This window comes from Musa acuminata, chromosome BXJ3-4, assembly GCF_036884655.1.
Source record: "Musa acuminata AAA Group cultivar baxijiao chromosome BXJ3-4, Cavendish_Baxijiao_AAA, whole genome shotgun sequence".
Taxonomy (NCBI): Eukaryota; Viridiplantae; Streptophyta; class Magnoliopsida; order Zingiberales; family Musaceae; genus Musa; species Musa acuminata.
In genome coordinates, this window is record NC_088352.1 from 21,730,735 (window position 1) to 21,756,899 (window position 26,165).

Below are 26,165 nucleotides of genomic sequence, written 5' to 3' on the forward strand. Positions count from 1 at the left end.
GTTTTGACTGCCTACACATTTCGTTTGCGTGTGGTTTCCGCCGTCGACCTCGCCTTTCGTTTTCGAACTGGATGGGAAGGAAAGGGACTTTTTTTTTTTTGGGTGTCGATTAAGTTGTCGTCATGATCCTCGACGTGACCCGGGAATCTTTAGTTTTTCCTCGTCGAGATTCGTGCAGATTTATGATCATACAATAAATACTTATTATTATATATATATATATATATATATATATACTAGTGTTATCTCCAACACCTAAAATCCTCTAAATAATGAATGGATCGGGATCACAAACCAACGTCCCACAAATACATTTTCTAATCATCTTAACACCAAGGATATCTATTTCTATTTCTGTAGCTCTCAGATGAAGAACAAGAGTTACAAATGCATCATCGGAATGACAGAACAAGTTCTACGCAAAACTGAACTGTATTAGTCTAATTGAAATCAGCTTTATACTATGTAGAGTGTAGCTCGTACAGATTCAGGCAATACCAGGTAAAATTTTGCATGGAGCAGCCACAACTCATTTGCTGGTGCTTTGATCTGTACCATTGTCCAAAGCTTCGGTTACACCCACTTCAGCTGGACGAATGACTCGATCATATAACAAGTATCCCGACTGCAACCACATGCAAAATAAAATGAACCCAATCACACCAACTAAAAAAAGCAAAGACCCATCATCACCAGGATTTCAATGATGAGTTCGCCAAACTGATGCAGGCAAAACAATTCCCGACAATAATGGTGGCATTACTTGTTAAAAAGGTAAAATTGAAGGCACAGAATCCCAACAACATTTACATTCTTCATTACATGACACACAGAGTGGTTAATAATGTTAAATCATCAAAATTAATATATATTTAGCTATATTTAGCTTCATCAAAATTAATATATGTCAGATATCTAGATGAAGAACAAATTATATAGTATGTCTTTGGTAAGTAGAGATATATAAATGTCTCACTCTTGATCACTTCTATTCAAGTCCATCTAATTAATGAATGCTGAACATACAAGACAAATCTTTAGGCAAAATGACTGTATTATATCAGCTTCACTTATGCTACAAACTTTTTGCTCCATCCTAGTAAGGCAAACTTGGACAAGTGCTTTGCATAGAAACCTAAGAGTAATCGTATTGAACTACTACGCTTCTGCGTCTTGGCAATAAACTACAGCCTTCTGTCCATTTGTAGAAACTAATTACTATAATGATATCCCGATGAAAATGAATCTATATACTGCTACTGCATACCTTGAGAACAACAGCCACAGTGCCTGGTGGTTTGGAAGAGTCCGGTATTTGGAAAGCTGCAAGATGCCTGTGTGGATCAAACTGCTCATCCAAAGGATCAAACTTCTCGACTCCAAATTTCCTGAACACCTAAAAGCCAAAACAGTTGTCTTTTCAGCAACAAACCATGCATGTATGCCAAGAAAATCACATTAAAAATAGTGAAGCAAGGAAAATTGAGTACTAGTTATACAAGTTACAGTCAGATATACATTTTAGTACAAAAGATGTGTGGCTATCACTTTGTCAATCCATAACCATTAGTAGTAAAAACATAATTTAGCCGAAGCTAGCACAAACAAATACAGAAAGGTGTTGAGTATACACAAGATCAAAAGGATGACACAAAGGACCTATTTTTGTGAATCGAACCCCCAGTCCAAAATCTCACCATCCAACCCAGAAGAAAATTTTGATCCTAATATCTCATTTTAATACAAGTAACAAATTTGTACATATAATTCTGGCAGTACAAATCCAGACAACAAATGATCCCTCTGTACTGTACTAACAAGTTGCAATCTTGCCCAACGGTCATGTCCCAGAACTTCTCCAATTTACCTAACTCCCACGAGACTAGTGTACAAGGTTACAAGGCAGAACTTGGAGCAAGCCTTGCATGGAGACAGGCTACCTCTTCAATATGTTCACTAAATTGTGAAATGCAGGTTCCTAACAGTATTGGTCAAAAGATTACTGCATTCATCGGAATGCCAAGATTCTGAAAATGAAATTTTTGTCCATGAGATCAATATCTACAGACATGTTGTAAGAGAATGTAGTCATCAAAGGGTATTACTGCTGAAAACTCCCACATCAAATCTAAATGACCAAAAAACAGTAGAAAATTCTTTATTACATGTCAATAACCCTTAACTTTTAGACCCTCTAGCCATTCATGCAAGAAAGGATGGTATAACCATGGTTGCAGCAAATGAAAAAAAAAAGCATTTGGTTAACAGTGACAGTTACTTGCTCACAGTTTTGCTTTTTAGTTCTTGTTCTTTTTAACTTGTAAATCGAGGTTCGTCTGAAATTTTTCCTTCTTTTTGATACATGATTTAATTATCTAGACTTACTTCACAAAAGAAAGTCAACGCCCTGCTTTACTCCATATTTCCAATATGATCGCCAAAAGCAACTATTATATATTCTACACAAATTAGCCCACCACATCTAGTCCCAGTACATCTTCGTCTCTTATTTCAGTATAACTTGTTACCTTTGATGCACTAGGCAAACACTCTTTGCTTTGTGTACCATTGTGCTTTGTCAAAAATCAATTAGTCCAGAGTCAGCTTGCTTCCATCATGTCTTGCTCTCAACATAAAGCAATACCTTGTTCCATAGAAAAAGAAAGGAAAAGTAGGCATACATTTAGCCTACTCCTCTATAGACAGCTTAATATATATATATATGTGTGTGTGTGTGTGTGTGTGTGTATGTATATATATATATGTATATATATATGTATATATATACATATACATATTTATATATATATGCTTATTTTTCTATCATATGAGCTGTAACCTTAATTTGATAAGTAAAAGCAAATATGGGAGAAGGGCCACCGTATAAGAGTAAGATTTTTTCAAAAATACATTAGAAAATCCTACTTCAAGCTCAATCTCCCCTCTTGACCAATCTAGTAATAGAGGATCTCAAGACCTGTGGTCATAAGAAAGAGGAACTTCACCAAAACAGAAAAGATGCCCAACTCATTTTCATTAAACTGGGACCTCATTGGCCAAAAGAGGAAAATACAATCTATTGTTTAACCACCGAATACGAAACTATGGAGTAAGACATAGATTTCTTAATACAATCAATTATGTTCATTCTGAGTCAACCAGTCAATTTGCTTTCACTCTCTTTCACTTAATAGGGAAGTCAGAAAGCCAAACATCCAATCTCACTAGCACAAAATTTTTCAGTTTAGCTAGTTGGGTCCTATTATCCTTCACATTCACTTATCAGACAGAATACCCACAGACAGAATGACTTGCACAACTTTTAAAAGGCATATGATCACCCCCAGAACCATCAACAAAACAAGCATCTTAGTTCCTAGACATGCCAAAAGCTCACACATCTGTCTTTCACTACCCCAGATACAAAGACATGCAATGCCTTAAAATGATACTTTCCTGAGTCAACTACAAAAGAAAGCTCTATCAATTTTAGACAGGATATTACATTTTCATATCACATTAGCAAATGCAAGTTAAAATTTTGTGATCCAAAAGATTTACCAATAAATTACCACTATTGCAAAACGATTGGGACTTGTCTGTTTCTACAAACATTTCACAAAGCCAGAGAGTCAAATATGAAGCATAATTAACTGAGGCCAGTCATGCCATTTACCTCTACAAGTTGTTTATCAGTCATTTCAACACCCTCAAGCAAGGTTTTTATAAGTGGCACAGCTCCAACAGAGTCTTTGGATTCATCTATCTTTGAAAATCTTTCTTTGACAACAGATGAAGCCCTTCCAAGATTGTCAGCAACATCTAGTAGGCTCTTGGCAAAACTCTGCACAAAATCATATCATATACATAAATTTTAAGATCCAAATTCACCAAAAAGGTCCTGTGCACTGCCAAAGGAAGAATCAGGGAAAAAAGAAGAGGGGAGGGGTGGGGAACCTGTATTGCAAATTTTTTTGAGTTTTCTGCCTCACGTTTTGTCCTGTCAATAACATTTTCAACTTCAGCATAACTGCGAAGAACTTTATCTTGCATTTTTTCAATCTCCTTGTGCTTCAATTTCAGCAACTCTTCCTTCTCTGCAACAAGCTTGACTAGATCATCAATTGATAAATCAGCCTCTGCATCCGAATCAGAAAATTCAGTTCTTCTTGGACTCTTCATTCTTTTACTAGATTGAGACTTGGAATCTAAACTAAAATCTGCTTCATGTGACTGTCCTGTTATGGTAGAACCACTGCCAGTTTTCTCAGCCTCATTACTATTTCTAACCTCCGATGAACTTCCTGGAACATCATCATTGTTCCCAGATTGATTTGCCTCCTTATCAGTATGATTAGGGGACACAGAAGATGAGAAGCTAAAACGATGAGACCTCGCAGTCAAAAAAGCTGAATGCCGTGGTAACAGATCCATCTGGCAAGGAGACCACTGGAAAGTGAAATGCATTATGAGTTGCTAACACAGGAATGACAATGTTTTCCATCAATAAACTTTGCGCATGAAACGCATTACATAAATAAAAACACTGATGCATGAACCATAAAAGTCTACAAAATACATCATCTTGTTTCTTGTCTAAAATATTGATCCATCCATGACATAGACGTCTTTATCATGACCATATCATATCCCAATCCAAGAAGAGAATCAGATACTCTGAGACACTGACGTTAAGATCCTGACAACATTGACATAGCAATAGTTATGGAAACAGATGGAGGTGGGGATGGGGGAAGTGATGAGCAACAGTGATGGTGGCCGTTTAGGAAGGATGAAGATGGCAGTGGTGGCGGAAACGGCAGAAACAGCGGCATAATGATGGCGGCACCAGTGGTAGCGAGGAGGTGCCAAACAAGAACAGTATCGACATGGGATCAAGCTGTAATGCTGATGCGACGGAGGTAATGCTGAACGGTGGCGGTGGCACTAGATTTGTCGCTCGACAAAAAGGATCAGAAGAACATACAGAAGCCCAACTCTTAAAGCCCGCAGCCAAAGAAAGATCAAAGCATTCGACAGTTCACGATACGAGTGAATCAGAACAACCGTCTGACTGAAACCCTTCGATCCATCATCCCCAAAGGATTACAACAAAGCAAGACAAGAAACACTACGAACGCATCTACATAAAACCATATGTGTCTGAGTTCGAGAGCATGTAGAAATCTCCACCTTCACCAACGAGATCGTGGCGGGATCCGCAGGCGACTCCCTCAGGGAACGGAAGCCATCGCCGACCGGCTGCCACCGACAGGACACTGACATCAACCGGTGGGCGATTCCGCTCCTAGCGACACGAGATAAAACCCTAGAAGCCATCGTCACGAGACCACCACCGGGGATCGAGGAAACGAGTTTTCTGGAAGCGGGCGTTAAGCCAAGCGATCGGAGAAGAAGATAGCTTTCGTTGAGGATATTTCCCGTGTTGACTATTATACCCCTGACGCTGGTTTGGATTTTACGAAGAATTGCTCGGCATTGTAGTGTAATTTATGGTAAGTTCAAAGGGTTCATCTGTCTAAATGAAATTTGGGGGTGGGGGGTTGGGGTTGGGCATTGGACTTTGGTCCGGATTTAGCCCAACCAATTAATTGGGCCGAGCCAGAGACCGCGACGTTCGAGCCGCAAAAAGACGCTCGAAGAATCCACATCTTCCTGCGCCAAGGCCGAATCCCTAAAGCAGTGAACCCTAATAAGAACGGCTCCGCCTCTCGACTCTTCGGATCGCTCAACCCATCTCTTCCCCTGCCGCCCTCGTCTCGAAGGTTTGCCCCGCAGTGGATCGATCATGCTTTTCCATTCCAGTAGTTGTGTGAAATTCCACTTTCTCTGAATCAATTATTTCATCGTCATTTTACTACTAGTGAAATCCATCGAAATGATGTTTTACCGGAACTATCGGGGCATTGCCTTGATCTTTCCCGTGCTATTTACATCCCCGCTTTTCTCTTTCTGCGAGCCTTGGGTGTTTGATGATTGTACTGGCCCTCAGCGACCTTTTAGTTGGAGCGGATAAGGAGATGCTCACCACATACTTCGATCACGACACTTACTGTAATGAAGTAGCGACTGGCTACTAGATCTTAAGTTTCATCTGCTCTGGAACAATCGAGAGCAGCATGTGTGTCATCTCATGATGCGTGTAACCTAATTTTTTGTGCTTCTAAATGGTTTGTCTAAGGAGCTTCTCTTAGCATAGTCTCAGAGAGGAACAATGATTTGAACAGGAACAACTACTACTCTTAATCGTGTCTCTTTTTCGCATGGCTGGTTGTCTGGGTAGTGTATACTGGACTTAGATAACAATAAATTTTCTTTTATCCTATGATTTGGACATAATAAAGGATGCCATTGATTCATATTTCACTACCTACGTGTTGGATTTTGTTATTCCTAGCTTAATTGTTGTTGTTTCATCACCACCTTGTTCGAGTAGACAGCAGGTCTGCTTTCTATTATTGATTTGATGATGATGATGATGATGATGATGGTATGTGAAGAATGTGAATCAAACTCTAAATTCATGCAAGTATTTGTTATGTTGCAGAAGGATTAGGTTTTCAGCACATGATCATGGAATATTAACTGATTATTGAAACATTTACACATGGTTGTGCAGAGAATGGATACATCGAGTCCTGCAGTTTTTGTTAATGCCGAGATTCTGAAAATGTATCTGGGTAGGAGAGTTCGGGCGGTGATTCAAGTGATGAGAAATGACGCTGGGGTTATTGTGGGACAATCAACTGATGGGAATCAAATAACCGTTAAGGGCGCTCAGGCCGTCCCTCCGTCTCATTTTGTGGAGGTCATTGGAATTGCTGATGGAAGTCAGTCGATTAGAGCTGAAATTTGTACTGACTTTGGCCAATCATTTGGTAACTTTGACCTCAGTTTTGGACTTATATCGTAATGATTTACTTCCGTGGTCCCTTCTCTGTTTTTGCATTGCCAGATTTTGTTTATAATCCTATATATATATATATATATTTATTTATTTATATATTCATTAATCCTGAGAAGAGATTTTTTTCTTTCTTTAGTTATTTGCAGATCATGAAATCCTGGTTAAAGCTGCTGCCTAATTATCACCTATATTTGTAGTTTATACTTTACACATTGACCTTTGTTTTAGATAAGCAAACTTAACAATCTTCCATTGACTAGTATTGGTCTTCGACATGTATGGATTTTCTTCACATTAACTTTCCACTTGATGTTAGACGATACAAATTCTTATTTGTTGTTGGTGCTCAGACCGATGATATTTGTCATCCAGTTCAGCTGGTTTATTCTTTATCAGATTATCTTGAATGGATTTTCTTCTGCTAGATGTATGTCATTGGTAAATCGGTCTCTGAGCTAACGTATAAGGAGACCGACAAGGTTCCTTTTTTTTTTTTTTTTTCTTTTCAACGTTTTATTTGCATTACGTTCTGTTTCTTTGTATTAATTAGATTGGTCTGAGCTTGAAAGTACAAAAATCTTCTTACTTCCCTCTACTTCATCAGTGAACTACTTATGTGCATGCTTTTATGAAGAGTGAGTTTATAGTGCATGTAATCTTGCTGTGGAAATAGAAACAAACAAATTCAACGCGGAATCATCCTCTACATTTGTCTTGTAATTTCCTTGTGCTGTTTTCACTTATCCTGTAAAAGTTTCTTTCTTTCCCACAGATATGTCAGCTTACAATGGGCTCTGCCAGCTTGCAAATGGCAAATTCAAGAATCTATTCCTTTAGTGCAGTGCTGGATGTTATTCAACTGTGCTGCAAACCCAAATTGATAGACTTGTGAGGAAGGATCAGATCCTTTTATGTTGATGCTTCTTTCTTGTAATGTAGGCTCTGTCATCAGAACCTATTGTGAACTCCTATTGTCTTGTGAATTTGGAGAGTTGAGTATTCATACTTTTACAGTAACATATTCTTCATCTTAGGGATCAAAGGTTTTGTCTGGTGAGAGTAGTGTGTGGTCAATGAAACATTATGCTAATGCATTGCACTCAAAATTCTTTTGCAACTTCAAAGTGCCAACATCTGCACTGCAGAAGCCACTGTGATTTTAGTGGACATATGTGTGGATACAGAAAGACGAAAACCCTGTGCAGGCTACATATATCGTAATGGAGATAACCATTCAAGTGTGTTCACGAGAAATCGACAACTACTTCATCAACTAGGGAATTAAAGACCCTTCGTTCCATCTCAACTCCGGCTTCGAATGCTTCAATTTCAAAGCGAGTCCAGCAACCCAGATGAGTGTTCATGCTTTCATTCACTAGTTCATCAACAATCCCATCTCCAGTGCCATTCCATCCTGAAATCTCCTTGTACAGTTCCTCGGCCAACTCTTTCACGGCAACAACCACCCCTTGTGCCCATGAATGATATCCTGCCCGGAAGTAGCGGCTGCACTTGCTGTCCAAACATTCATTCACGGAATCAAACAGCATCTTCCTTCTCATCTTGAGCTTTTTCACCTCTCCTACATTGTGTGCAGTGGAGGTTCTAGTCTCTTCCAACTTGTCGAAAAGAATAGGATCAAGTATCTCGAAAGAATGGTCGATCGCACAAGGTATCAAATCCTGGAATGTAAAGCCTGTGTTGGTTAATATCTCCCTCACAAACCCAAGTTCCTGGCTGCATGCATTAGAATGACAACTTATGCCAATTTCTGTGAGCATTTGTCCATCTCCATTATGAACAAATGGTGACACCAAGTTGGATAATTTCGAACTGGAGCCCATCTTGCTTCCTGCAGAGTATCAGATTGCATAAATGTTAGGGCAGAAAAATCAAAACGTAAAGTGCTTGTAAAGCAATCTGATCCTACCATGAGCAGTATCCCAGCTCTCAGTTGAGTAGCAGGAAAGAGGACTCCGATCTTGATGACAACACTTTTCATCCACACCGCTACTATTACAGTCCACCATTTTCACTTCCTAATAAAATGATAAAACAAGGGTCACTTGGTTAGCAAAAAAATGATTCTGTATAAAAAAAAGACTTGAGGTAGGTAGACATGTAGAAGATTATTATTCAGAAATCTTACATACTGAGACTTGCAAATCTACCCCCAGTAGATATCGTTGCATTATCAACATAAGAGTTTCATATTTTCTCTTGAAAGAAGCTGCATGCAATTTATGAACTCTGCCCCAGGAGTTATTCATTCCATATCGTTCTTGCTTAATGTGCTCTATACATATCTAGTCAATTATGATACAGTTGCAACATATGCAATCAGCTTGTAGTGGCCAATGATAGTAATCCCATCGAGTACGTATGAACTTCTACAACCATTATGTTTATACATGATAGCGTCATAATCAGAAACATGAAAAAAGGAATAGGTTTGAGTATGCTGTTTTTTCTTTTCTATTTTAATTTCAAAAGTAGTGTACAACAGGCACAGCTTTGCCACTAATTCAATCCTGCACAATTTCCTAATTCTCCGAAAGGACAACTGATAATGAGACTACACAAAATAGACTCCAAAAGTATGCTTAAAAATGATGCCACCCAAAAGGATCTAGCAGTGGAAGTATCTGATGTGAAGTTCATACAACTCACTGCAGATTGAGATACAGTCAGAGAAATCCTAAACTTTGACCATTTCATATAACTCATAACAGACAGCAAACATCTGCACAAGCTTTATAATGTTTTTTTTTAAATGATTCTAATAAAAACTGGTAGTTAAAACTTCAAATAAGAAAGCTAGTCAATTATAAAGCCTCACTAGGTTTCTTACTCTGAATAAGTGGAAGCCAATTGTTGCCAAATTACAAGCTACTATGTTTTGTATGTATCTGTAGTGTGTATAAGTTATTCTACATCGCAGCCATGAACTTCAAGGCTGCGGTGGGTTTTGTCAAAACATTGCAATCGTACCATTCTGTCACAATAATTGTTAGCCCATCTTCATGTTCAAACGCAATAAGCATTTCTGATCAAATTATTGCCAAGAGACTAATAGTGCACTCTTTGTTGTCTTTAAGTGTTTGAACAACATTTATATAGTTTGTAGATATCACGATGTACAGTACCATCTCTCAGCAAGCCCAGACAGTGAAAAGAGCAACAGGTGGAGAATGAAGACATTACAAAACATAAAGGTACCACTTAACGTATGCAGTTAAAGTGGGAAACCTATTTAATATTTATCATGATTTCATACTTCTGTTTGTAGATGACAAGCACACTGGGAAAATGTTTATTGACAAAAATATGATGACTCCAAATTAACTAGTTCCATGGAAACAAAGGATATAATTGTCAACTTTGAAATCTATTAGAAGCCTCTACTTCCTCCATGTAAAATATTGATGCCACAGAATGAAAAGGCCATCTCCATCATCATCCCATCTTCATATAATTTTACCACATGCATACTGAAATAACGTTGTGTAGCTGTAACAACAACATAAGAACCTCTCAAGGTATCAGAAGCTGTAGACTACTTCTGTTGCATTAGAATAACAACATGCACAACTTTTAAATGACAAACCCTTCATCATGTCATAAACCGACGAATACTTATGACCTAATGTGATAAAGACAACAGCTATCCTTCATAGGAAATAACTTTTAGCTAACAAGTGATTGTCATTCTTTATATGAAGTTACTGTAGCTGATGAGAATGCCGAGGTGGACATCCAAGGTTCCTAAAAGAATGAAAAATGTTTTCACTGATGAACAATAGGTAATAAGCCCTAACAGAAGATAAAATGACAGGGAAGTGCTTTAAAAAGTATGGAGATGTTCGAAGGAGATCTGTAAATACCCCAGTTAGACATGATGAGCCAACTAGAATTAGTAATGATAGGAAAAGTATAGCAAGGCCTAAAAAAAATTTCTAGAAAAAAAAAGAGATTTAATTTTTCTTAGTTATTATCCTATACTGGACTCCACTATGAGAAAAGGTTTTCGTACTCAACCCAAAAGGTCAGGACATTGCAGTTTGTTGTTGTTTTGTTATGATAGTTATTGTCCTTTCAGGCCATGCATTGATAATTTTGCTGAAGTTACTACAGGAACAAATTTGGAGATTGCATGAAATTGAAGCACTCCAACAAGAACATAGGTAAGAACAAACTACCTGCAGCTTATAGCTAATGCTTTCTGCCTGATCACTAGATAATGAGTCTGATTCAAAGCTACCAGATAGTTCATCATCATAGGACCTCAATAATAAATCCATTTTGTGTTCGGCAGGTGCAATACTTGGTTCAGTAAAAGCAGAAATTGAATCACCCAAAACAGATGCATACGCTGGAACACCACCTCCATTAACTAATTTACAATAAGGTGACTGAACCCTTGATGTTAATTCCCACATCTTTCTTTCTAAAATAATACCCAAACAATCAACATCTGCCTCATGCAGTTTGAGATGGGACGATGTCTCCCTGTCTGAACATTCAGCAGCATCACAAGGATTCTCAGAATGCCCATAATTTTTGTCCTGCATCTCCATCTCAAGACTGGAAGCCTGTGATGCAAGCATTGGCTTTCTTATAGGAGCTGTAAATGTAAAGGATACAACATCCACAGAGTTTTGTGTGTTGTCATAGTGCCATCTTAAATGCTCATCCATCACAACATTATGCTGAACCTGTTTTCCATGTCTATCTAGCGATATGTCATGATAGAACATGTTCCTTTGGGAGCAGGAGCTCTGCTTTACCAAACTTTTTTTTCGTGTAATGTTCTTGTAACCTGCTGGCAATCTATCCTTGTTAATGTCAGGAAGTTCTGTATCTTTCTTTGGGTAGCCAACTTTAGCATTGCCAGAATGTTCATTTGCAATCTTGTTCTTTTTAAAAGAGGCATCTCCAGGGACAGATTTCGTCCCATTTAGCATGCCTTTAGCAGCAAAAGGATGGGCTTCATTAGTATTTGGAAAGGCTTGACCAATTGTACTATCTTTTAACCCCTTCAAACTTCTTCTCAAGGCCCATTCTTGAAGAGATCCAGGAGCATCTGGCTCGGTAATTCCTTCAGATGATTCTGTAGACATCAATATCTTTCTAGGTAGTGCTATGATCCCATTCAAATTATGATCTTTAGAAGGATTCAAAGGTGCCTTGAAAGACTGAATGCCACCCATGCTACCACCATGAAGTTCTGACTCGAGAACATTTGCTGCTGCTTCAATTATGTAAGATGCACTGTCAGAAGAGATGAAACTAGGATTTTTAACAGGAGAAAGCAATTTTTGGTGAGTGATTGCAACAGTTTTAGCTACTCTGCAAGGCATCAAATCTGTTTGGAATTCCTCGATCGGGCCGCCTGGCATATTTTGGGACTTCAACTCTGGTCTTCCAGAACAGATAACCCTTCTTGTAACCTCATGGTAGAAATCATCATTACCATACATTACAGTTCTACTATTGTCATCCCGAATCGAGCTCAAGTCGTGTAAGGGTGTAGAATAAGGCTCAGAAATGCCTGAAGCTGGTATATAATCCAAACCCATAAGCCTGGCTATAACCCCAGGAGTTCTTAATCCACTTCCCTCTTCATTAGTTACCGAAGAAGCACCAGCAGAGCGACTGCCTGCCTTAGTGCTTGCTACTCTCTCAAACTGATTCTGGTCAATCTGCAAAACCAAAAATGTGAGCATCAAAATATAGGAAATTGACACGAAAGTGAGGGTTAAGGAGGTACCAGATGAAACCGTGAGGTTGGCATATTATCATCATGCTTATTCCCTTGGATTGTTTTCTCTGTAACAGAGAGGGTTTACTAAGTCATAACAATTTAACTTCACCAGAAGAAAGGAATAGGATAGATCGATAAGGAGGAAGAAAGAAAAGGGCTTACCAGACGAAGCATTTCCATCAGGGAACAATTTCTTGCGTGACTTCCGGTTCCAACCAAACAGATGAAACAAACCTCCACCTCCACCTCCACCCTCAGAACCCATTTTGCATCATGAGATCAGCATGGTTCCAAAGCTAGAACAGCAACTCACTTCCTGTTCACATCAGCTGCACCCGGTGGTCCACAGCCTAAATCAAGAGTAATCGTCATCTAACCCCAAAAGGGTGTTCGATAATGCACAAAACAGACACATATATCCGAAACAGCAGAGTCAAATTATACGCATCATCCAAATGGTATAGAAGAAGACAGACGAATTGGACAGATGAAACTTCGATCGAACTACCACGGTAACCAATAGCTTGCAAAAGGGCATTGCCAGAAAGGAACACGCAAGAAAGCCACCCGGTCGCAGAGGAAGAATCTACGTTCTGCTCTCGTCGAAAGAATCAGCGGATTGTGGAGTAAAACCATCTCGGGAACCGAGTGGGAGGGGAGAGAGAACACGGACCGTGAATCGCGAGTGAAGTAAGCGAGAGAGATGCGAGGCTCCGAATCCCGTCGACCTTTCTCTTGGAGTTCGCCTTATCCTTAGGGCTTGGGGAGGAGCAGAGGAAGGAGAGAAGGGCGAGGAAGAACCGAGCGGGACGTCATTAATGGGGGCTGCAATGAAGACAGACGGGGACTATAAATGAGTCGAGTGGACGTCATAAATGTAGCAGTAGCAGAAATGGATTACGCTGCCTAAAAATAAGAGAATTAAGCTTAACCTTGTGTAAATTTTAATAATAATAATAATAATAAAGTGTATAGAGACCATAAACGGCTCTTTATAATTGCTATGGTGTGTGCTCTTTGAGTGCAATCCCCAATAATGTTAAACAATAATTGAAACTTGACAAGTTAAATGATTGGAATATTAACTTTGCGAGAGATAACTAAGACTCCTCTCTTTATAATTAATTAGCTTGCGACACAAACTAATTAATTATAAGGTTACTTCAAGCACGTGATACTTGTTTTTATACTAAGCTACAACGATGAGATTGAGCGAGTCCAATGCATTGCTTGGTATAATATGATTGTTGAAGGTTGGAAGTCAATGGTTCGGACACTAGCTAAGACTAAATGCAGCAATTTAATACATATGGTCACATAAATAAGTGGGAAATCCAACCTATTCTTTAGTGGTGGAGACTGCTATGGATTTAATCTGATAAAGCTGGGCCATGTGGCTTCAACAACCTCAAACAGATGATCGAATAAAAGATGAGACTCATGTATTATAATATCAACAAAGGGAACTATGAGAACTATAATATCATTATATAACAGGAGATTGATTATAGGGTGCAGGATTCAGACCTCGTCATTCAACCTCAAAATGGACTGCTTCAACTCACAGCTCCATTCATGACTCCAGGATTCAATATATAGAATTGTCAGCAACAAAGACTTGTAGATGCTTTATTTGTAGGATAACTTTCAGGAAAATAGATGTTTCACTTTGTTGTGAATATTTCACTTCCCTGGCCCTGGCTCTGGCATAATAGCTGTTCTAAGGGCAAATCCCTTGTAAAGGCACTTTGAAGGCCAAATCAATTCAATCTCCTGACCGGACCAAAGTAGATTTATTTACTCAGATTCATAACATTTTAAGCAGTTATCACAGGGACTCGGACCAGTCATGCAGCCATCCCTGCTAAAAGTCTCTCCAAAATGTTCCAAAAGTGTTTGCCTCCTGCATTCCTTCTAAAATATCCACAATTATTTCATATAGTTAGCTTCACAGACCAATATTATCAGCGCTGCTATACAACAAAGAAATTAATTATTGAGTGCACAATATGGAGTAAGACCGGAAACAAGCACCCACAAATCAGTCTGATTTCAAAATAAGACAATGTCTAAATAATTAGCATAGATATACAAATAAGAATCTTAACAAATTAAATGATCTAACCATCTAAATGCCAAACTCGCAAGTACAAGGATGTATCTGATTTCACATTCTTATCAAGTAAGTAAGATGGACATAACAACTAGGCTTTCTCCTATCAAGGTGAGGTTAATCTAAACACAGGACATAAATCTAAGAAATGATTAAAGATCGGTATGAGTGTGCTTGTAGGATGCAACTCGATCTCAACATAAAATTTTCCTACTCTGTAAAGAACTGAAGGACAGAAGATGCCAAGTAATGACAGTGGAAACTACAGTTGAGAAACAAATGATAAGCTAAGGGTTGAACAGAAAATTTCTAAATAAATGTTCTAAACAAATGATAAGCTAAGAAAATGAATTTCTCATTAAAAGTTCATCAGCTTTTAGCTTCTTGGCTTGTCAGCTATGTATAGTTCATCAGAGATTATGATAAAGTCTGCTAACATCAAATGGAAAACAAATATTTCCAACATGCAAACCAAATTCAGGACCAAATCAGGGGCAAATGTTTTATTCTCTTATTCAGCTTCCTGGAAAAATCATGACAAACTTGGGAGAATAAAAATACCTTCAGTTCACAATATTCTCGCATTTTCTTCGCTTGAGCCATTGCTGTCTTAAACCTTTCACTCTTAAAACCTTCTCCACTTCGCAACATGCACACAACTCGACTGAAGTCCTTTTTTTGGTAAAAAGCAATGCATGTTGCTCGAAGATTATCTCGTCCTGCCCTACCTGATTCCTGGTAGTAACTTTCAATTGATTTTGACATGGTATGGTGAATTACAAAACGCTGCCAAATCAACACATCAGTTCCACCAAGTACGATTATAAAATTGAAATCGGCATAACCAAATTCAGAACTTCACAACATGTGTTCAATGTATATACTTGTTAGTAGACTTACCACATCTGCTTTGTCTATGCCCATGCCAAATGCAATTGTTGCGCAGACAACTTTACCCTCTCCAGTATGCCATTTCCTCTGAACAGCAACTCTCTGACGAGCAGCTAAACCAGCATGGTAGTACACTGTTCTTATTTTACATTTTTCATTTAAATATTTGGAAACTTCAACACATTCATTTTTTGATAGACAATATACAATTCCAGACATATTGTTAAAACGATCTTTCACTAGCTGCCCAAGCTGCTTTAGTGAATCTTTGCTTTTAAATACTACTTCATACTTCAAGTTAGATCTATCAAAGCTTGTCTCGAGAACTAAAGCATCAGGTATTCTTAAAGTGTCCAAAATGTCCTGCAAACCCCATCATCATTGTTCAATCTATTATTTCTGAATATACATAATGAAGAATACCTAACTTCACAATTACCTTTCGGACCGGCCGAGTTGCAGTTGCAGTTAATGCCATAAGAGGAACCCTGGGGAAATTTTGTTTAAGACATCCTAATCCCCTATAATCTGGGCGAAAGTCATGTCCCCATTGGCTAGAAAACAGGAAAAATAGGAAACATAAGTATATACAGAAAACTATCTTCCTTTTACATATCAAAATCTGTTCCAGACATACACAATGATTCATTATATGAACATCACCTTACACAATGTGCTTCATCTACAACGAATCTTGCAAGTAGGTGCTGTCATACAGCATAAGCTATGTTATTTTTGGAACCATTTCAACCAAACGAAGTGAAAAAACAATATGACATGATAGCAGTTGGCCACACTACATTTATACAATAAATTGACTACCTTTTGGTATAAGCATCGCAGTATATCCATAAATGACAGGTTTCCAGCTATTCTTTCAGGAGTGACATATAAGAGTTTGCATGAAGGCTTGCCACTTCTGCAAAGAAAAAAGTAATAGGCAAGTGTGACGTTTGATCATTTTAAAACAACTAATTGACTAATCATTAGTACTGATAATGCATTAGACATAAGTTGATGCTTTCCAGTTTCAGCCCCCTTAACTAAAAGGGTATATCACCTGAACTTGACTAGCATATTTGTGGTTATTAAACAATTTTCAAGAGTCATTTTATCACTTAATTTGTGATGGTCAAAGCTTATTGCAGTTTCAAAAGCCATGTGTTAAAAGATGCTTGGTTTATCACAAAGTGCACATAAGTATCATCTAGTTATTCTATGATGAGTGCGAGTCTTGGCATCATGGTGAGATTACTCCAATATAAGCCGGTGATCAGGGTTCAAGTCACAGAAAGAGTTACTATGTTAAGGCAAAAATTGGATCATAAGAAATTAATGAGAATGATATCATGTTTAAGCAGACGTAATACTTGATCATGCAGAACTCATTGTGAGTTCTCAGATTCTGTTGATCTTGTTAGTCAGCTCTATCCATTTCAGTTATACATCCACTGCAGTGTTTATATGACATCTTTAACTTGAAAGGAGGTTGATACATAATATTTCAAACACTTAAAAGAGTAAAATAAATATCAGAACCAAGGAATCAAATATCTGTCAAACTGATACTTACCAACAAGATTTCCTGATTTGAACAAGAACCAGTAATAGCTCATCTATGTTAGTTCCAGTTGCTATTTAATTTTTTATAGTTCTTATGATGATATGGGGTGGTATGGGTCTGACCACTTACCAAAACTAGTAGTGAACCGACATTTAAATCTTTGATCAATACTAAAGTTCTCATAGTTCAGAGCTGAAACAGAACCTGACCTAAGTTCTTGGATGACCGCCATTGCCTGCGAAGCAGTTTGCTGCGAATTCAGAAAGGTTGCAGGCACTCCATATTTGATGTTGAGTGTAGTGATTTGGTCTTGTATCAATGACAGTAAGGGGCATATAACGACTGTAACGCCTGGATGAAGAGTAGCTGGGAGCTGTAAATACATGCCAGACTCAGCAAAATTTTTCAGATATTTGAGCATAAAAAATGACACAAGACGGCTTAATGATATAGTGGCAAGAAGTGTCAATTGTGTTCTATGACAGACAGGTTTTCCCTGATCCTGAAGCTAGACCTCCATTAGTCCTTCAAAATTATTAGAAAACTCAGAAGACCTCAGTTTTTCATTATGAGATATCCAGCTGCTTCGCTATTATGTATCTATCATAAAAACATTTTATATTTTAAATCTATATATTTCCTGAACTTGCTTTTAGCAGATGAGCTGTTCTCCTTGTCCTAACTTTTCTTATCACTGAGGAAAAATGCCTTCAGAATCTAGTTGTCACAATTACCAAGTGGTTAAAAACCAATACTTTCCACGTAAGCTTGAGCACCCAATAGGATGTTCATCATGACTGCCAAACCTTTAAAACCATAAATTAGAAATGGAGAGTTCAACAAGATTATCTGATAAATTGTCCTAAAAATATATGTATGGTAGTTACCAACTGGATATGTATAATTCTTCAATCTCTAGTTTTTTTATCTGTTAAAGCACTAATTATGGCCACAAAACCAAAACTTCCAGTTACCCTGGTTGACTAAGGCAGTAATACAAGAACCTAAAAATTGCTTGCCTACATAACATTGGAAAGATAATAGAACCAGACTGCCTTATCCTAACTAAAATGTGCAAAGAGAATTGTGAGTACCATTAACACCATAATATATATATATATATATAAAAGGCAAAATTCCTTTCAAAGATAACAACGTTGTCTCCTTAATATGTGTTAAACCTTTCCACAAAAATCATTCAAAAGCATAGATCTGTAATTATTGAACATACAGAAAAGCAAAAAACATGTAAAATTGTCTGAAGCTCAAAAAAATCAGAAGAGGAAACAGGATACCTGGTAACATAGACTTTTACCACCACCAGTGGGCATAAGGACAAAGCAATCTTTGTTCTCCAATGCTGCCTTACAACCTTGATACTGCAGAGCCCGAAATGTTTTATTACCAAAAATCACGACATTTGCCAATAAAATATCATCCATAGACTGCAATTCTTCATAACTTAGACTTTCATGTCTGTTTTGTGTTGCATATGAGCATGTCCTTCCATTGGCATAGGATGAATCTTCTTCACATGTATTAGTGTCTTCAGAAACCTTCAAAGGTGAGACAGAATAAGTAAATGTATAAGTGAAAGTAAGACAACTCTAAGCAGATCCTGGCCATTGATATCTGAAATCAGGAACAATTGGCAACAACAAAAATAGAAGTACAACATACAACTGACATATATTGGGATGGAGAAATCAGTGACTTGGTAATGTAGTATCAAAATATTTCTGTGAGAACTTACAATGAGAGTAATCCACTAAAAGGCGGCCTGATTAGGACATTTCAAATCATTAAGAGATCAAATAGCTGAGACATTTCAGAGACAGTTACCTAAGTTAGAATTGTGAACCAACTTCTGAAAGGTTAAAATGTACTAGTACAGACATCTACTGCCACTATCATGTGGCACTAACTTGTATGACAATTAACAACTGGGCACATCACCATTGTCTTTTTTAACAATATCATTCTATTTTTTACTCATCCGGATATATAATTCTAACCTAGTGAACAAGGATAGCAAGCCAAGGGAACAAAAAGAAAGAAAAATCTTGCAAAAAATAAATTGTAGGAAACAGGCATAGCTTACTGTTGATTTTGAAGGTTGCTGAATTGTATAATCTTCATTCTTGTCAAAGCCGAAAGATGGATCATGCTTGATATCATTTTGGCTGATTACTTCCAAATCTGAATCTTCACTGCTTAAAGAACAAAACCTCTCAATATTTTCATGGTCTGGGTCTCGGAGTGAGTTCCGTTTTCCTAAATCTCGAGTTTCGAAAACAATGGCATTCCCTGCTTCTTCATTATTTGGAATTGTATTTACAAATATGTCATTTAAAGCTCCACAAGCTTCAGATTCAATAGCTTGTAGATCATCCCAGTCTTCCTTGTCTTGGATGGAATCGGCCAGTGCAGCAAGAAAATCATCACCACAGTGTTCCACGGTGACAAAGTCTCTACCATCCTCCCCTGCACCACAAAAGAAGGAATAATGTATCTCCAGAAAATTTCCAAAGCCTGCACTTATGAAGATAACTTCAAACACCAAAAATATAAACAGTTGCCTCTTCCAAAATATCTGCATCTTTGTATTTACATTTAGTTGTAAATTTTCATTTGGTAGTTAGGTATGATTGTGTATATTTAATTTTGAAACTAAAGGTGACATCTATGACTGAAAAGTTTGATTTTTTTGAAGTATTGATAATAAATATGTTAGGACACTTTTTCTGAGCTTTTGAATAATGTTTATTGAGTCTGTTTAGTTCAGTTAGAGTCAGGTAGAGGTTTATTTAATATTTATTTATTATTAAGAGTCCAAGTCTTGGACTCTAAGTGAAACTCTATAAATAGTGATGTAACCCTTTCTTTTGAGAATCAATCAATCAATGAAATGTTATTCCACTATATGGACAAACCCTAGGAGGCCGATCCCCTCGAAGTGATCAAGGAGGGCCGATCCCCTCGAAGCGATCAAAGAGGCCGATCCTCTCGAAGCGAAGAAGAAGAAAGAAGAAGAAGAAGAAGAAGCCGCGGCCACCCCTGCTTTCCCTGCCGGACCCCTGCTTCCGGCTAGCCCACCCGCCGCTGCTGCTTCCCGGCCGACGAACCACCACCGTCGCCGCTGCTGCCCAGCCAACCGCCGTCGCTGTTGCCCAACCAACCGTCGCTGTTTATTGAGTCTATTTAGTTCAGTTATTTATTGAGTTCAGTTAGAGTCAGGTAGAGGTTTATTTAATATTTATTTATTATTAAGAGTCCAATTCCTGGACTCCAGGTGGAACTCTATAAATAGTGATGTAACCCTTTCTTTTGAGAATCAATCAATCAATGAAATGTTATTCCACTCTGTGGACAAACCCTAGGAGGCTGATCCCCTCGAAGTGATCAAGGAGGACCGATCCCCTTGAAGTGATCAAGGAGGGCTGATCCCCTCGAAGCGATTAAAGAGATCGATCCCCTCGAAGCGATCATTATCATTCCCTTTTCTCCCCTTTCTTCCACGATAAGACTTTAGGGTCTTATCAATTGGTATGAGAGCAACGATAAGACTTTAGGGTCTTATCAAAATATTAATAATGTAGCAACTCTATGTAATCATCTAACCACGGGTTCCTCCATGCAATTTCACATGAACCAGAAACCTATCCAGCCTTGAAAGCAAACCAGCTAATTGTATCATAAATTAACTCTTTTGGAAAAATTTCACTAAGCAAAGAAGTAATCACCCACCAACGGAAGAACCCAAAGCCCACATCTCCTCTTCCCTAGGGACCGACCATATGGAGTACTAATGTAACACATCCATCTACTCATCTAAACATACATTCTCCCCGTCACTCAACGTGAACCAAAAGCCTCAGAAGCAAGCCAGCTAATTGTATCAAAATGAGCTCTTTCTGAAAAATTTCACTAAGCAAAGAAGTAACAACAAAAGGATGAGATTATAGAATTGCATCAGAAGTCAAAGACTAGCTTGCCAGTGAAAAACATAGTCTAGGAAAAAAAAAATTAAGAACTTAGTCTACAAACTTCAGTCTTCTAAATAGTCATTACTGAAGATATAAATTTCCACTGTATGACACAAAGACTTCCAAACCACTACCAAGGACCGCCTTAATGTCTATAGGATTCTTTCTAAAAGATTAACGAACACAATTTTCTTGCAATAAGGCCTCTCAGTACTTTATAAAAATATTTGTTAATAAATTTGTGTCAAACTTACAACGTCCGCTAATCATCTAAGAGCTTAAGTTTATAGATGAGTCAGAGATTACTAATTTTATAATAAAATATATATTCACTTTGTTGACGGCAATCTACAACATCATGTCGCGAAGGCCTACATATTGTTTAAATGGTGATCATGCAGACAGCGGTCCGAGAGTAATAGTGTCAAAATCTTGGAACGGGCAACAAATAGAAAATCAATATCATTCAGCAAAAACCCTACTCGAGTATCACCGGTCGCATTAATGCAAGACCAATTAAATAACTAAGAGAAAATTTGTTCTTAGATCAGATCTTATGGCCATTAAGAAAAATGAATTCTTCAATCAGAATAAAAGCGAACATAATATGTCAATTCAAAAAGCACAGAACTAATAAAGATAGAAATTTTAACAAAAGAATTATTAACCAAAATACGCCACCATAGCCCTAATTTGCCGTATCAAATATATATATTACATCTCGGATTCCCAGGCCTCGGTTAGGCCAATGTGACTAAGGATCGAGCCAAAGGGAACAAGAAAGAAACAAACAACGGATCAGATTGTGTGAGCAATTCTGCCTCTGAGGTCAAAAGATAGGATCCGAATCCTCTGAGGACAGAAAGAAAAGGCATCGGATGGAAGGGGGAATTAAACACAAGGGTTCGACAGAAAATCTCACCGTAGAGATCGAGGAGGCGATCCAAGCACCGATTCGCGGCAGCTTCGTCGAACCCAAACTCCAACGCTAGGCTCAGAAGCCGCGCCCTCTGCACCTCCATGTCGCACCCTCCCCGCTTTCCCTCTCCGTCGCTGCCCCCGCTCGCCCGGACGACGGGGATAAATGCGTGCAAATTTGCACGCGACTGGGCGGGAAGGTTTAGATTTGGGCGCTGCCATCGAACAAGAAACCCTAACCGTACCTATGATTGATTGATTGATCGATTGATTGATTGATCGATTGATTGATTGAGCGCTACGGAACGAAACCTCGTACGAAGGAAAAATAAGTGGGAAGCATGAGAATAGTTAATCCAAACAAATATACTAAATTTTAAATAATTAGATTTTAAAGTTTTAAAATATGAAGAAAAAAAATAATAATAATAATAATTTAATGATTTTATTTGGATAGGTGTCGAGCCCCTGACTTTGACTTATGAGATTCGATCTTTCAATCGGTAACTGAGGTCACTAAGCATTCTCGATGACCTATACTTATAATAGTATGGAAAATAATCGTCCCTCACTCCTCTTATAGTATTTCTTTTTTCTCCACTCTCTCTCTCTCTCTCTCTCTCTCTCTTTATAAGCATAAGAATTTTTTATTTTTTTTAATTTAGTATAAAATTTATATGTTATTTTTTCTTATTATTTTAAAATTATTTCATAGTATATAGCCCTATATTATTTAGACAGTCCAATGAGACTCAAGAAGCCAAATAAATTTAATATATTTTTATGTCGCTAGATATTAAGAAAATGGAGCATCATCACGTTTCGTTTATTGATCAAGATTTGGGAGCACTATAATTCATTCAATGTCCAACGTAAAATATATGACTAAAAGATATTATAAAACAGTAAGTGTTCAGTAGAATCATTTTTAGACTTTTGTTTCCATAAACAAACTCAATGACGATGTTGTAGGTGAAAACATTGAAAAATTATTGTATCCCGAAATTACGCTAATTATCAAATCAAAGGCATCGTCGCAAAAAATTATAATTTGTCTGAACAAGTTGCATCGTAAGTTACTATAAATATTATGAAATCCCATAATCAATCTATCATTGATTAATTAATCAATTAATGACTTTTGCATATTTGAAAATTTTTGATATTTTAAAATTATATAGATGATTAAAGGTTTGGCCATGTAAAGAGTATTTTTGTGTATCATACATACTATATAAATAGAATTGTATAAATCATGGACATATTCCGATGTTTTGAGATAGTAAAGAACAATTTCTCTGATATTATACTCTCTAATATGTATAACTGTGAATGAGTAAATATTGTTGAAAAATTAGATAATTTGAGTATGCCATGTTTTTATTTGTAATAGTAAAATGGATAATAATAATACATTGACTTTCTTCATTTAGAGCTAAAACATCATATACTCATGCATTGTTTTTTAACATTCCACCTTCGACTTATATCCCAAACACATAGTACAAATTTAAGCCTCAAAAAATATTTCATGTGATGTACTGTTTTTCATTTTTTGGCTAAAACCCAAAAAACAGTGCATGGCATAGAAAAATTACTTGAAATTTAGAAGATACCTTTGAATTGGATCCATATCGGCATATTCTAGTGTTTTTAGATTTTAGAAAAAAAAAATTCAATATTTTTTGAATTATTTAGTTTTGTGCTATTTTATATATTTTTTATTTTTATTAAAAGATTATATACTATTTTTTTACATTTGAGCTTCTAATTAAGTCACAAATATTTGGTAAAAATTTGGCCCTCAAAATATATTTTCTTATATGAGATACACTATTTTTGCGCCCCCCCCCAAAAACAGTATATAGCATAGCAAAACTGTATGTATCTAGTCAAAATTGTACATACGACCTTGTAAATCCTATGCAATATAAAATATCAATATTTTATGAAAAATATAATTCGTCAAAAATTTTGATATTTTAAAATTATCTAAATGATTAAAGTTTTGGTCATGTAAAGAACATATTTGTAATATGTATGGTACTTATAAATAGAATCGTATAAACATTGGACATATTCTAATATTTTGAGATAGTAAAAAGCATTTATGTAATAGTATTGAGTATGCCATTTTAAATAGATAATTTGAGTATGCCATTTTAAATTTTTAATAGTAAAATGGATAATAATACATTGACTTTTTTTTTTTCATTTAGAGCTAAATATCATATCCTCATGTTTTTTTTTTTTTTTTGTCATTCAACCATTTACTTTTGTCCCAAACACATAGTAAAATTTTAGCCCTCAAAAAATATTTTTAAAAAATATTTTTTAACACTCAAAGACAATACATAGCATAGCAAGACTTTAAAAATTACTTCAAATTTAGAAGATACCTTTGAATTGGATCGGTATGAACATATTCTAGTATCTTTTTTTTTATGTTAGAAAAAAAATTCAATATTTTTTTTTCTGAATTATTCAGTTATATTTTAAAATTTTCATAAAAATTCATATACTATTTTTTTGACGTTTGAAGTTTCCAATTAAGTCACAAACACTTGTAAAAATATGAATCTTTAAAATTAATTTTTTATATACCATACATTATTTTTGACTAAAAATAAAAAAAAAACCCTACGGTCACATAGCAATCAAAATGTTCTGAAATTTTAAAGATACATTTGCGAATCCACATCAACTTATTTCGATATTTTTATTTAAAAAAATTGTTTGATATTTTCAGTTATTTAGTTCCCACTTAATGTATTATTTTTTTTAATTAAAAAAATTCGTGCACTCGTAATATTTTTGATATTGGAACTTCTAATTACATAAAAGGAATAAACTTTACAAATATATTTCTTGCATCGCACAACCGAAATTATCAAAATAACATTTAAACTCTAAAACTACTTTAAATTAGATGAACTTGAAAATATTCAAAAAGTATCAATTACAAAACATACAAAATTATCAGGCAAATATAAGAAATATTTTAAAGCTTTATCTATTATCGGGCACAATTTAATGGACAATAATTCTCCGAAAAATTTTACGATTTGCCTTGGCAGGGGCCGCGCGTACGCGTACCCCCTCTACCACAAATTATGACGTCCACTCTCCCACTTGGGGAGATGGTAAACCAGCGCGCCTCCCAAGTGCAATGGAAGCCGCTGACCTAGGCCATGAGCCTTCTTGATCGCCCATCGACCCCGTCCAGGTAAGTATGGAAAACAGCCATACCTCGCTCTTCTCTTATAACGCTCCCTCCTCTGTTCCCTCTGTACCGTGGCGATGTGGGACTAAAACCCTCCTCACTTGGATCACGTGCTCGCCTGCCCGCAGTACCTCATCAACTCCATCTTCTTCACGTGGAAACTTCAACAATACTTGTGCATGGAGTAATGATGATGAATGACCAACTCCTAATTGTGGAGTTCCTGTGATTTTATATTTGAATCAGAAGAACATCAATTTGTCAGACCGATGCGTATTGCTTGAATCAGAAGCCACTTAGATCATTGAGCAATACCTTACATACACATTGACTGTTCAAGGTTGCTTGATTGATGTTCTTAGCTTGACCGAACTGCTATTTGATCATATGCAACCTGCACCGATCAACTTAGTTCAGACAAGTTAGCTAAAAGAACATATTACAAAAACCTCAGTCCAATATCCAGGACGAATATGTCTTCAGAAACGAGACAGCAAGCAGCTATTTATATTCTATCATACACAAGAATGCTTGAAAACACCCTACTTCGGTCCCCTAATATGGGTGATAAAATAGATACTACAACCATTTATAAGACATTCCATGCTTGAATCTTGTATATATCATGTATAAGAAGCCTCCCCGTCCCTCGAAGAAGAATCTCTTGTTCAATTTTGGTATCAACATGGCAGCAACCACCAACCAACTCGAGATTTTTGCACCATCTGCTGCTCATTCCATCATGAGTGTTAGGTATCTTCATAATGCATCTTCGTCG

General features: G+C 36.9%; 3 protein-coding genes, 1 long non-coding RNA gene and 1 other non-coding gene across 7 annotated transcripts; 1 reads left to right on the forward strand and 4 right to left on the reverse strand.

Annotated features, from left to right (window-relative positions):
* Positions 1–326: 326 nt before the first annotated feature.
* Positions 327–5,418, reverse strand: LOC103973827 (grpE protein homolog 2, mitochondrial). The gene is made up of 5 exons (XM_009388487.3): positions 5,194–5,418; positions 3,958–4,449; positions 3,677–3,844; positions 1,268–1,396; positions 327–625 (listed from the first exon to the last, which is right to left on the reverse strand). Exons 1-5 carry the CDS (start codon positions 5,338–5,340, stop codon positions 530–532), a joined length of 1,032 nt encoding a protein of 343 aa, XP_009386762.2. The 5' UTR covers positions 5,341–5,418; the 3' UTR covers positions 327–529.
* A 128-nt stretch (positions 5,419–5,546) lies between these two features.
* Positions 5,547–7,945, forward strand: LOC135637055 (uncharacterized). The gene is made up of 2 exons (XR_010496146.1): positions 5,547–5,786; positions 7,701–7,945. It is a non-coding gene; the product is annotated as an uncharacterized LOC135637055 (long non-coding RNA).
* A 50-nt stretch (positions 7,946–7,995) lies between these two features.
* LOC103973823 (uncharacterized) lies at positions 7,996–14,360 on the reverse strand. Of its 3 annotated transcripts, none has more exons than XM_065149404.1 (7): positions 14,220–14,360; positions 13,366–13,517; positions 12,855–13,021; positions 12,699–12,757; positions 11,128–12,630; positions 8,859–8,967; positions 7,996–8,780 (listed from the first exon to the last, which is right to left on the reverse strand). In XM_065149404.1, the coding sequence occupies exons 3-7, from the start codon at positions 12,955–12,957 to the stop codon at positions 8,173–8,175; spliced, it is 2,382 nt and encodes a 793-aa protein (XP_065005476.1). In that variant the 5' UTR covers positions 12,958–13,021; positions 13,366–13,517; positions 14,220–14,360; the 3' UTR covers positions 7,996–8,172. The 3 variants fall into 3 exon arrangements, with proteins under 3 accessions (XP_065005476.1, XP_065005474.1, XP_065005475.1); XM_065149402.1 differs by having other exon boundaries at positions 12,855–13,042; XM_065149403.1 differs by having other exon boundaries at positions 12,855–13,042; positions 13,201–13,517.
* Positions 14,116–22,452, reverse strand: LOC135637054 (ATP-dependent DNA helicase Q-like 1). The gene is made up of 10 exons (XM_065149406.1): positions 22,169–22,452; positions 19,362–19,744; positions 18,556–18,816; positions 17,470–17,633; positions 16,519–16,615; positions 16,360–16,403; positions 16,136–16,250; positions 15,706–16,059; positions 15,367–15,591; positions 14,116–14,606 (listed from the first exon to the last, which is right to left on the reverse strand). The coding sequence occupies exons 1-10, from the start codon at positions 22,266–22,268 to the stop codon at positions 14,490–14,492; spliced, it is 1,860 nt and encodes a 619-aa protein (XP_065005478.1). The 5' UTR covers positions 22,269–22,452; the 3' UTR covers positions 14,116–14,489.
* Positions 22,453–25,238: 2,786 nt separating this feature from the next.
* On the reverse strand, positions 25,239–25,398 carry LOC135637406 (U1 spliceosomal RNA). Its single transcript, XR_010496259.1, has one exon. It is a non-coding gene; the product is annotated as a U1 spliceosomal RNA (small nuclear RNA).
* Positions 25,399–26,165: the final 767 nt, after the last annotated feature.

Bases quoted from the DNA above. Each gene is read 5' to 3' on its own strand.
- LOC103973823 (XM_065149404.1), bottom strand. From the start codon at position 12,957: ATGGGTTCTGAGGGTGGAGGTGGAGGTGGAGGTTTGTTTCATCTGTTT. The intron at 8,968-11,127 runs GTAGTTTGTTCT...TCATTTTATTAG, and splicing joins GCATTAGCTATAAGCTGCAG to GAAGTGAAAATGGTGGACTG. The intron at 8,781-8,858 runs GTAGGATCAGAT...GATACTCTGCAG, and splicing joins GAGCTGGGATACTGCTCATG to GAAGCAAGATGGGCTCCAGT.
- LOC135637054 (XM_065149406.1), bottom strand. From the start codon at position 22,268: ATGGAGGTGCAGAGGGCGCGGCTTCTGAGCCTAGCGTTGGAGTTTGGG. The intron at 19,745-22,168 runs GTGAGATTTTCT...TTTGTGGTGCAG, and splicing joins TCGCCTCCTCGATCTCTACG to GGGAGGATGGTAGAGACTTT. The intron at 14,607-15,366 runs GTATTTTTATTC...TGGATATTTTAG, and splicing joins GAGAATATTGTGAACTGAAG to AAGGAATGCAGGAGGCAAAC.
- LOC103973827 (XM_009388487.3), bottom strand. From the start codon at position 5,340: ATGGCTTCTAGGGTTTTATCTCGTGTCGCTAGGAGCGGAATCGCCCAC. The intron at 3,845-3,957 runs GTTCCCCACCCC...GATTTTGTGCAG, and splicing joins CAAAAAAATTTGCAATACAG to AGTTTTGCCAAGAGCCTACT. The intron at 626-1,267 runs GTATGCAGTAGC...ATGTGGTTGCAG, and splicing joins CTGTGGCTGTTGTTCTCAAG to TCGGGATACTTGTTATATGA.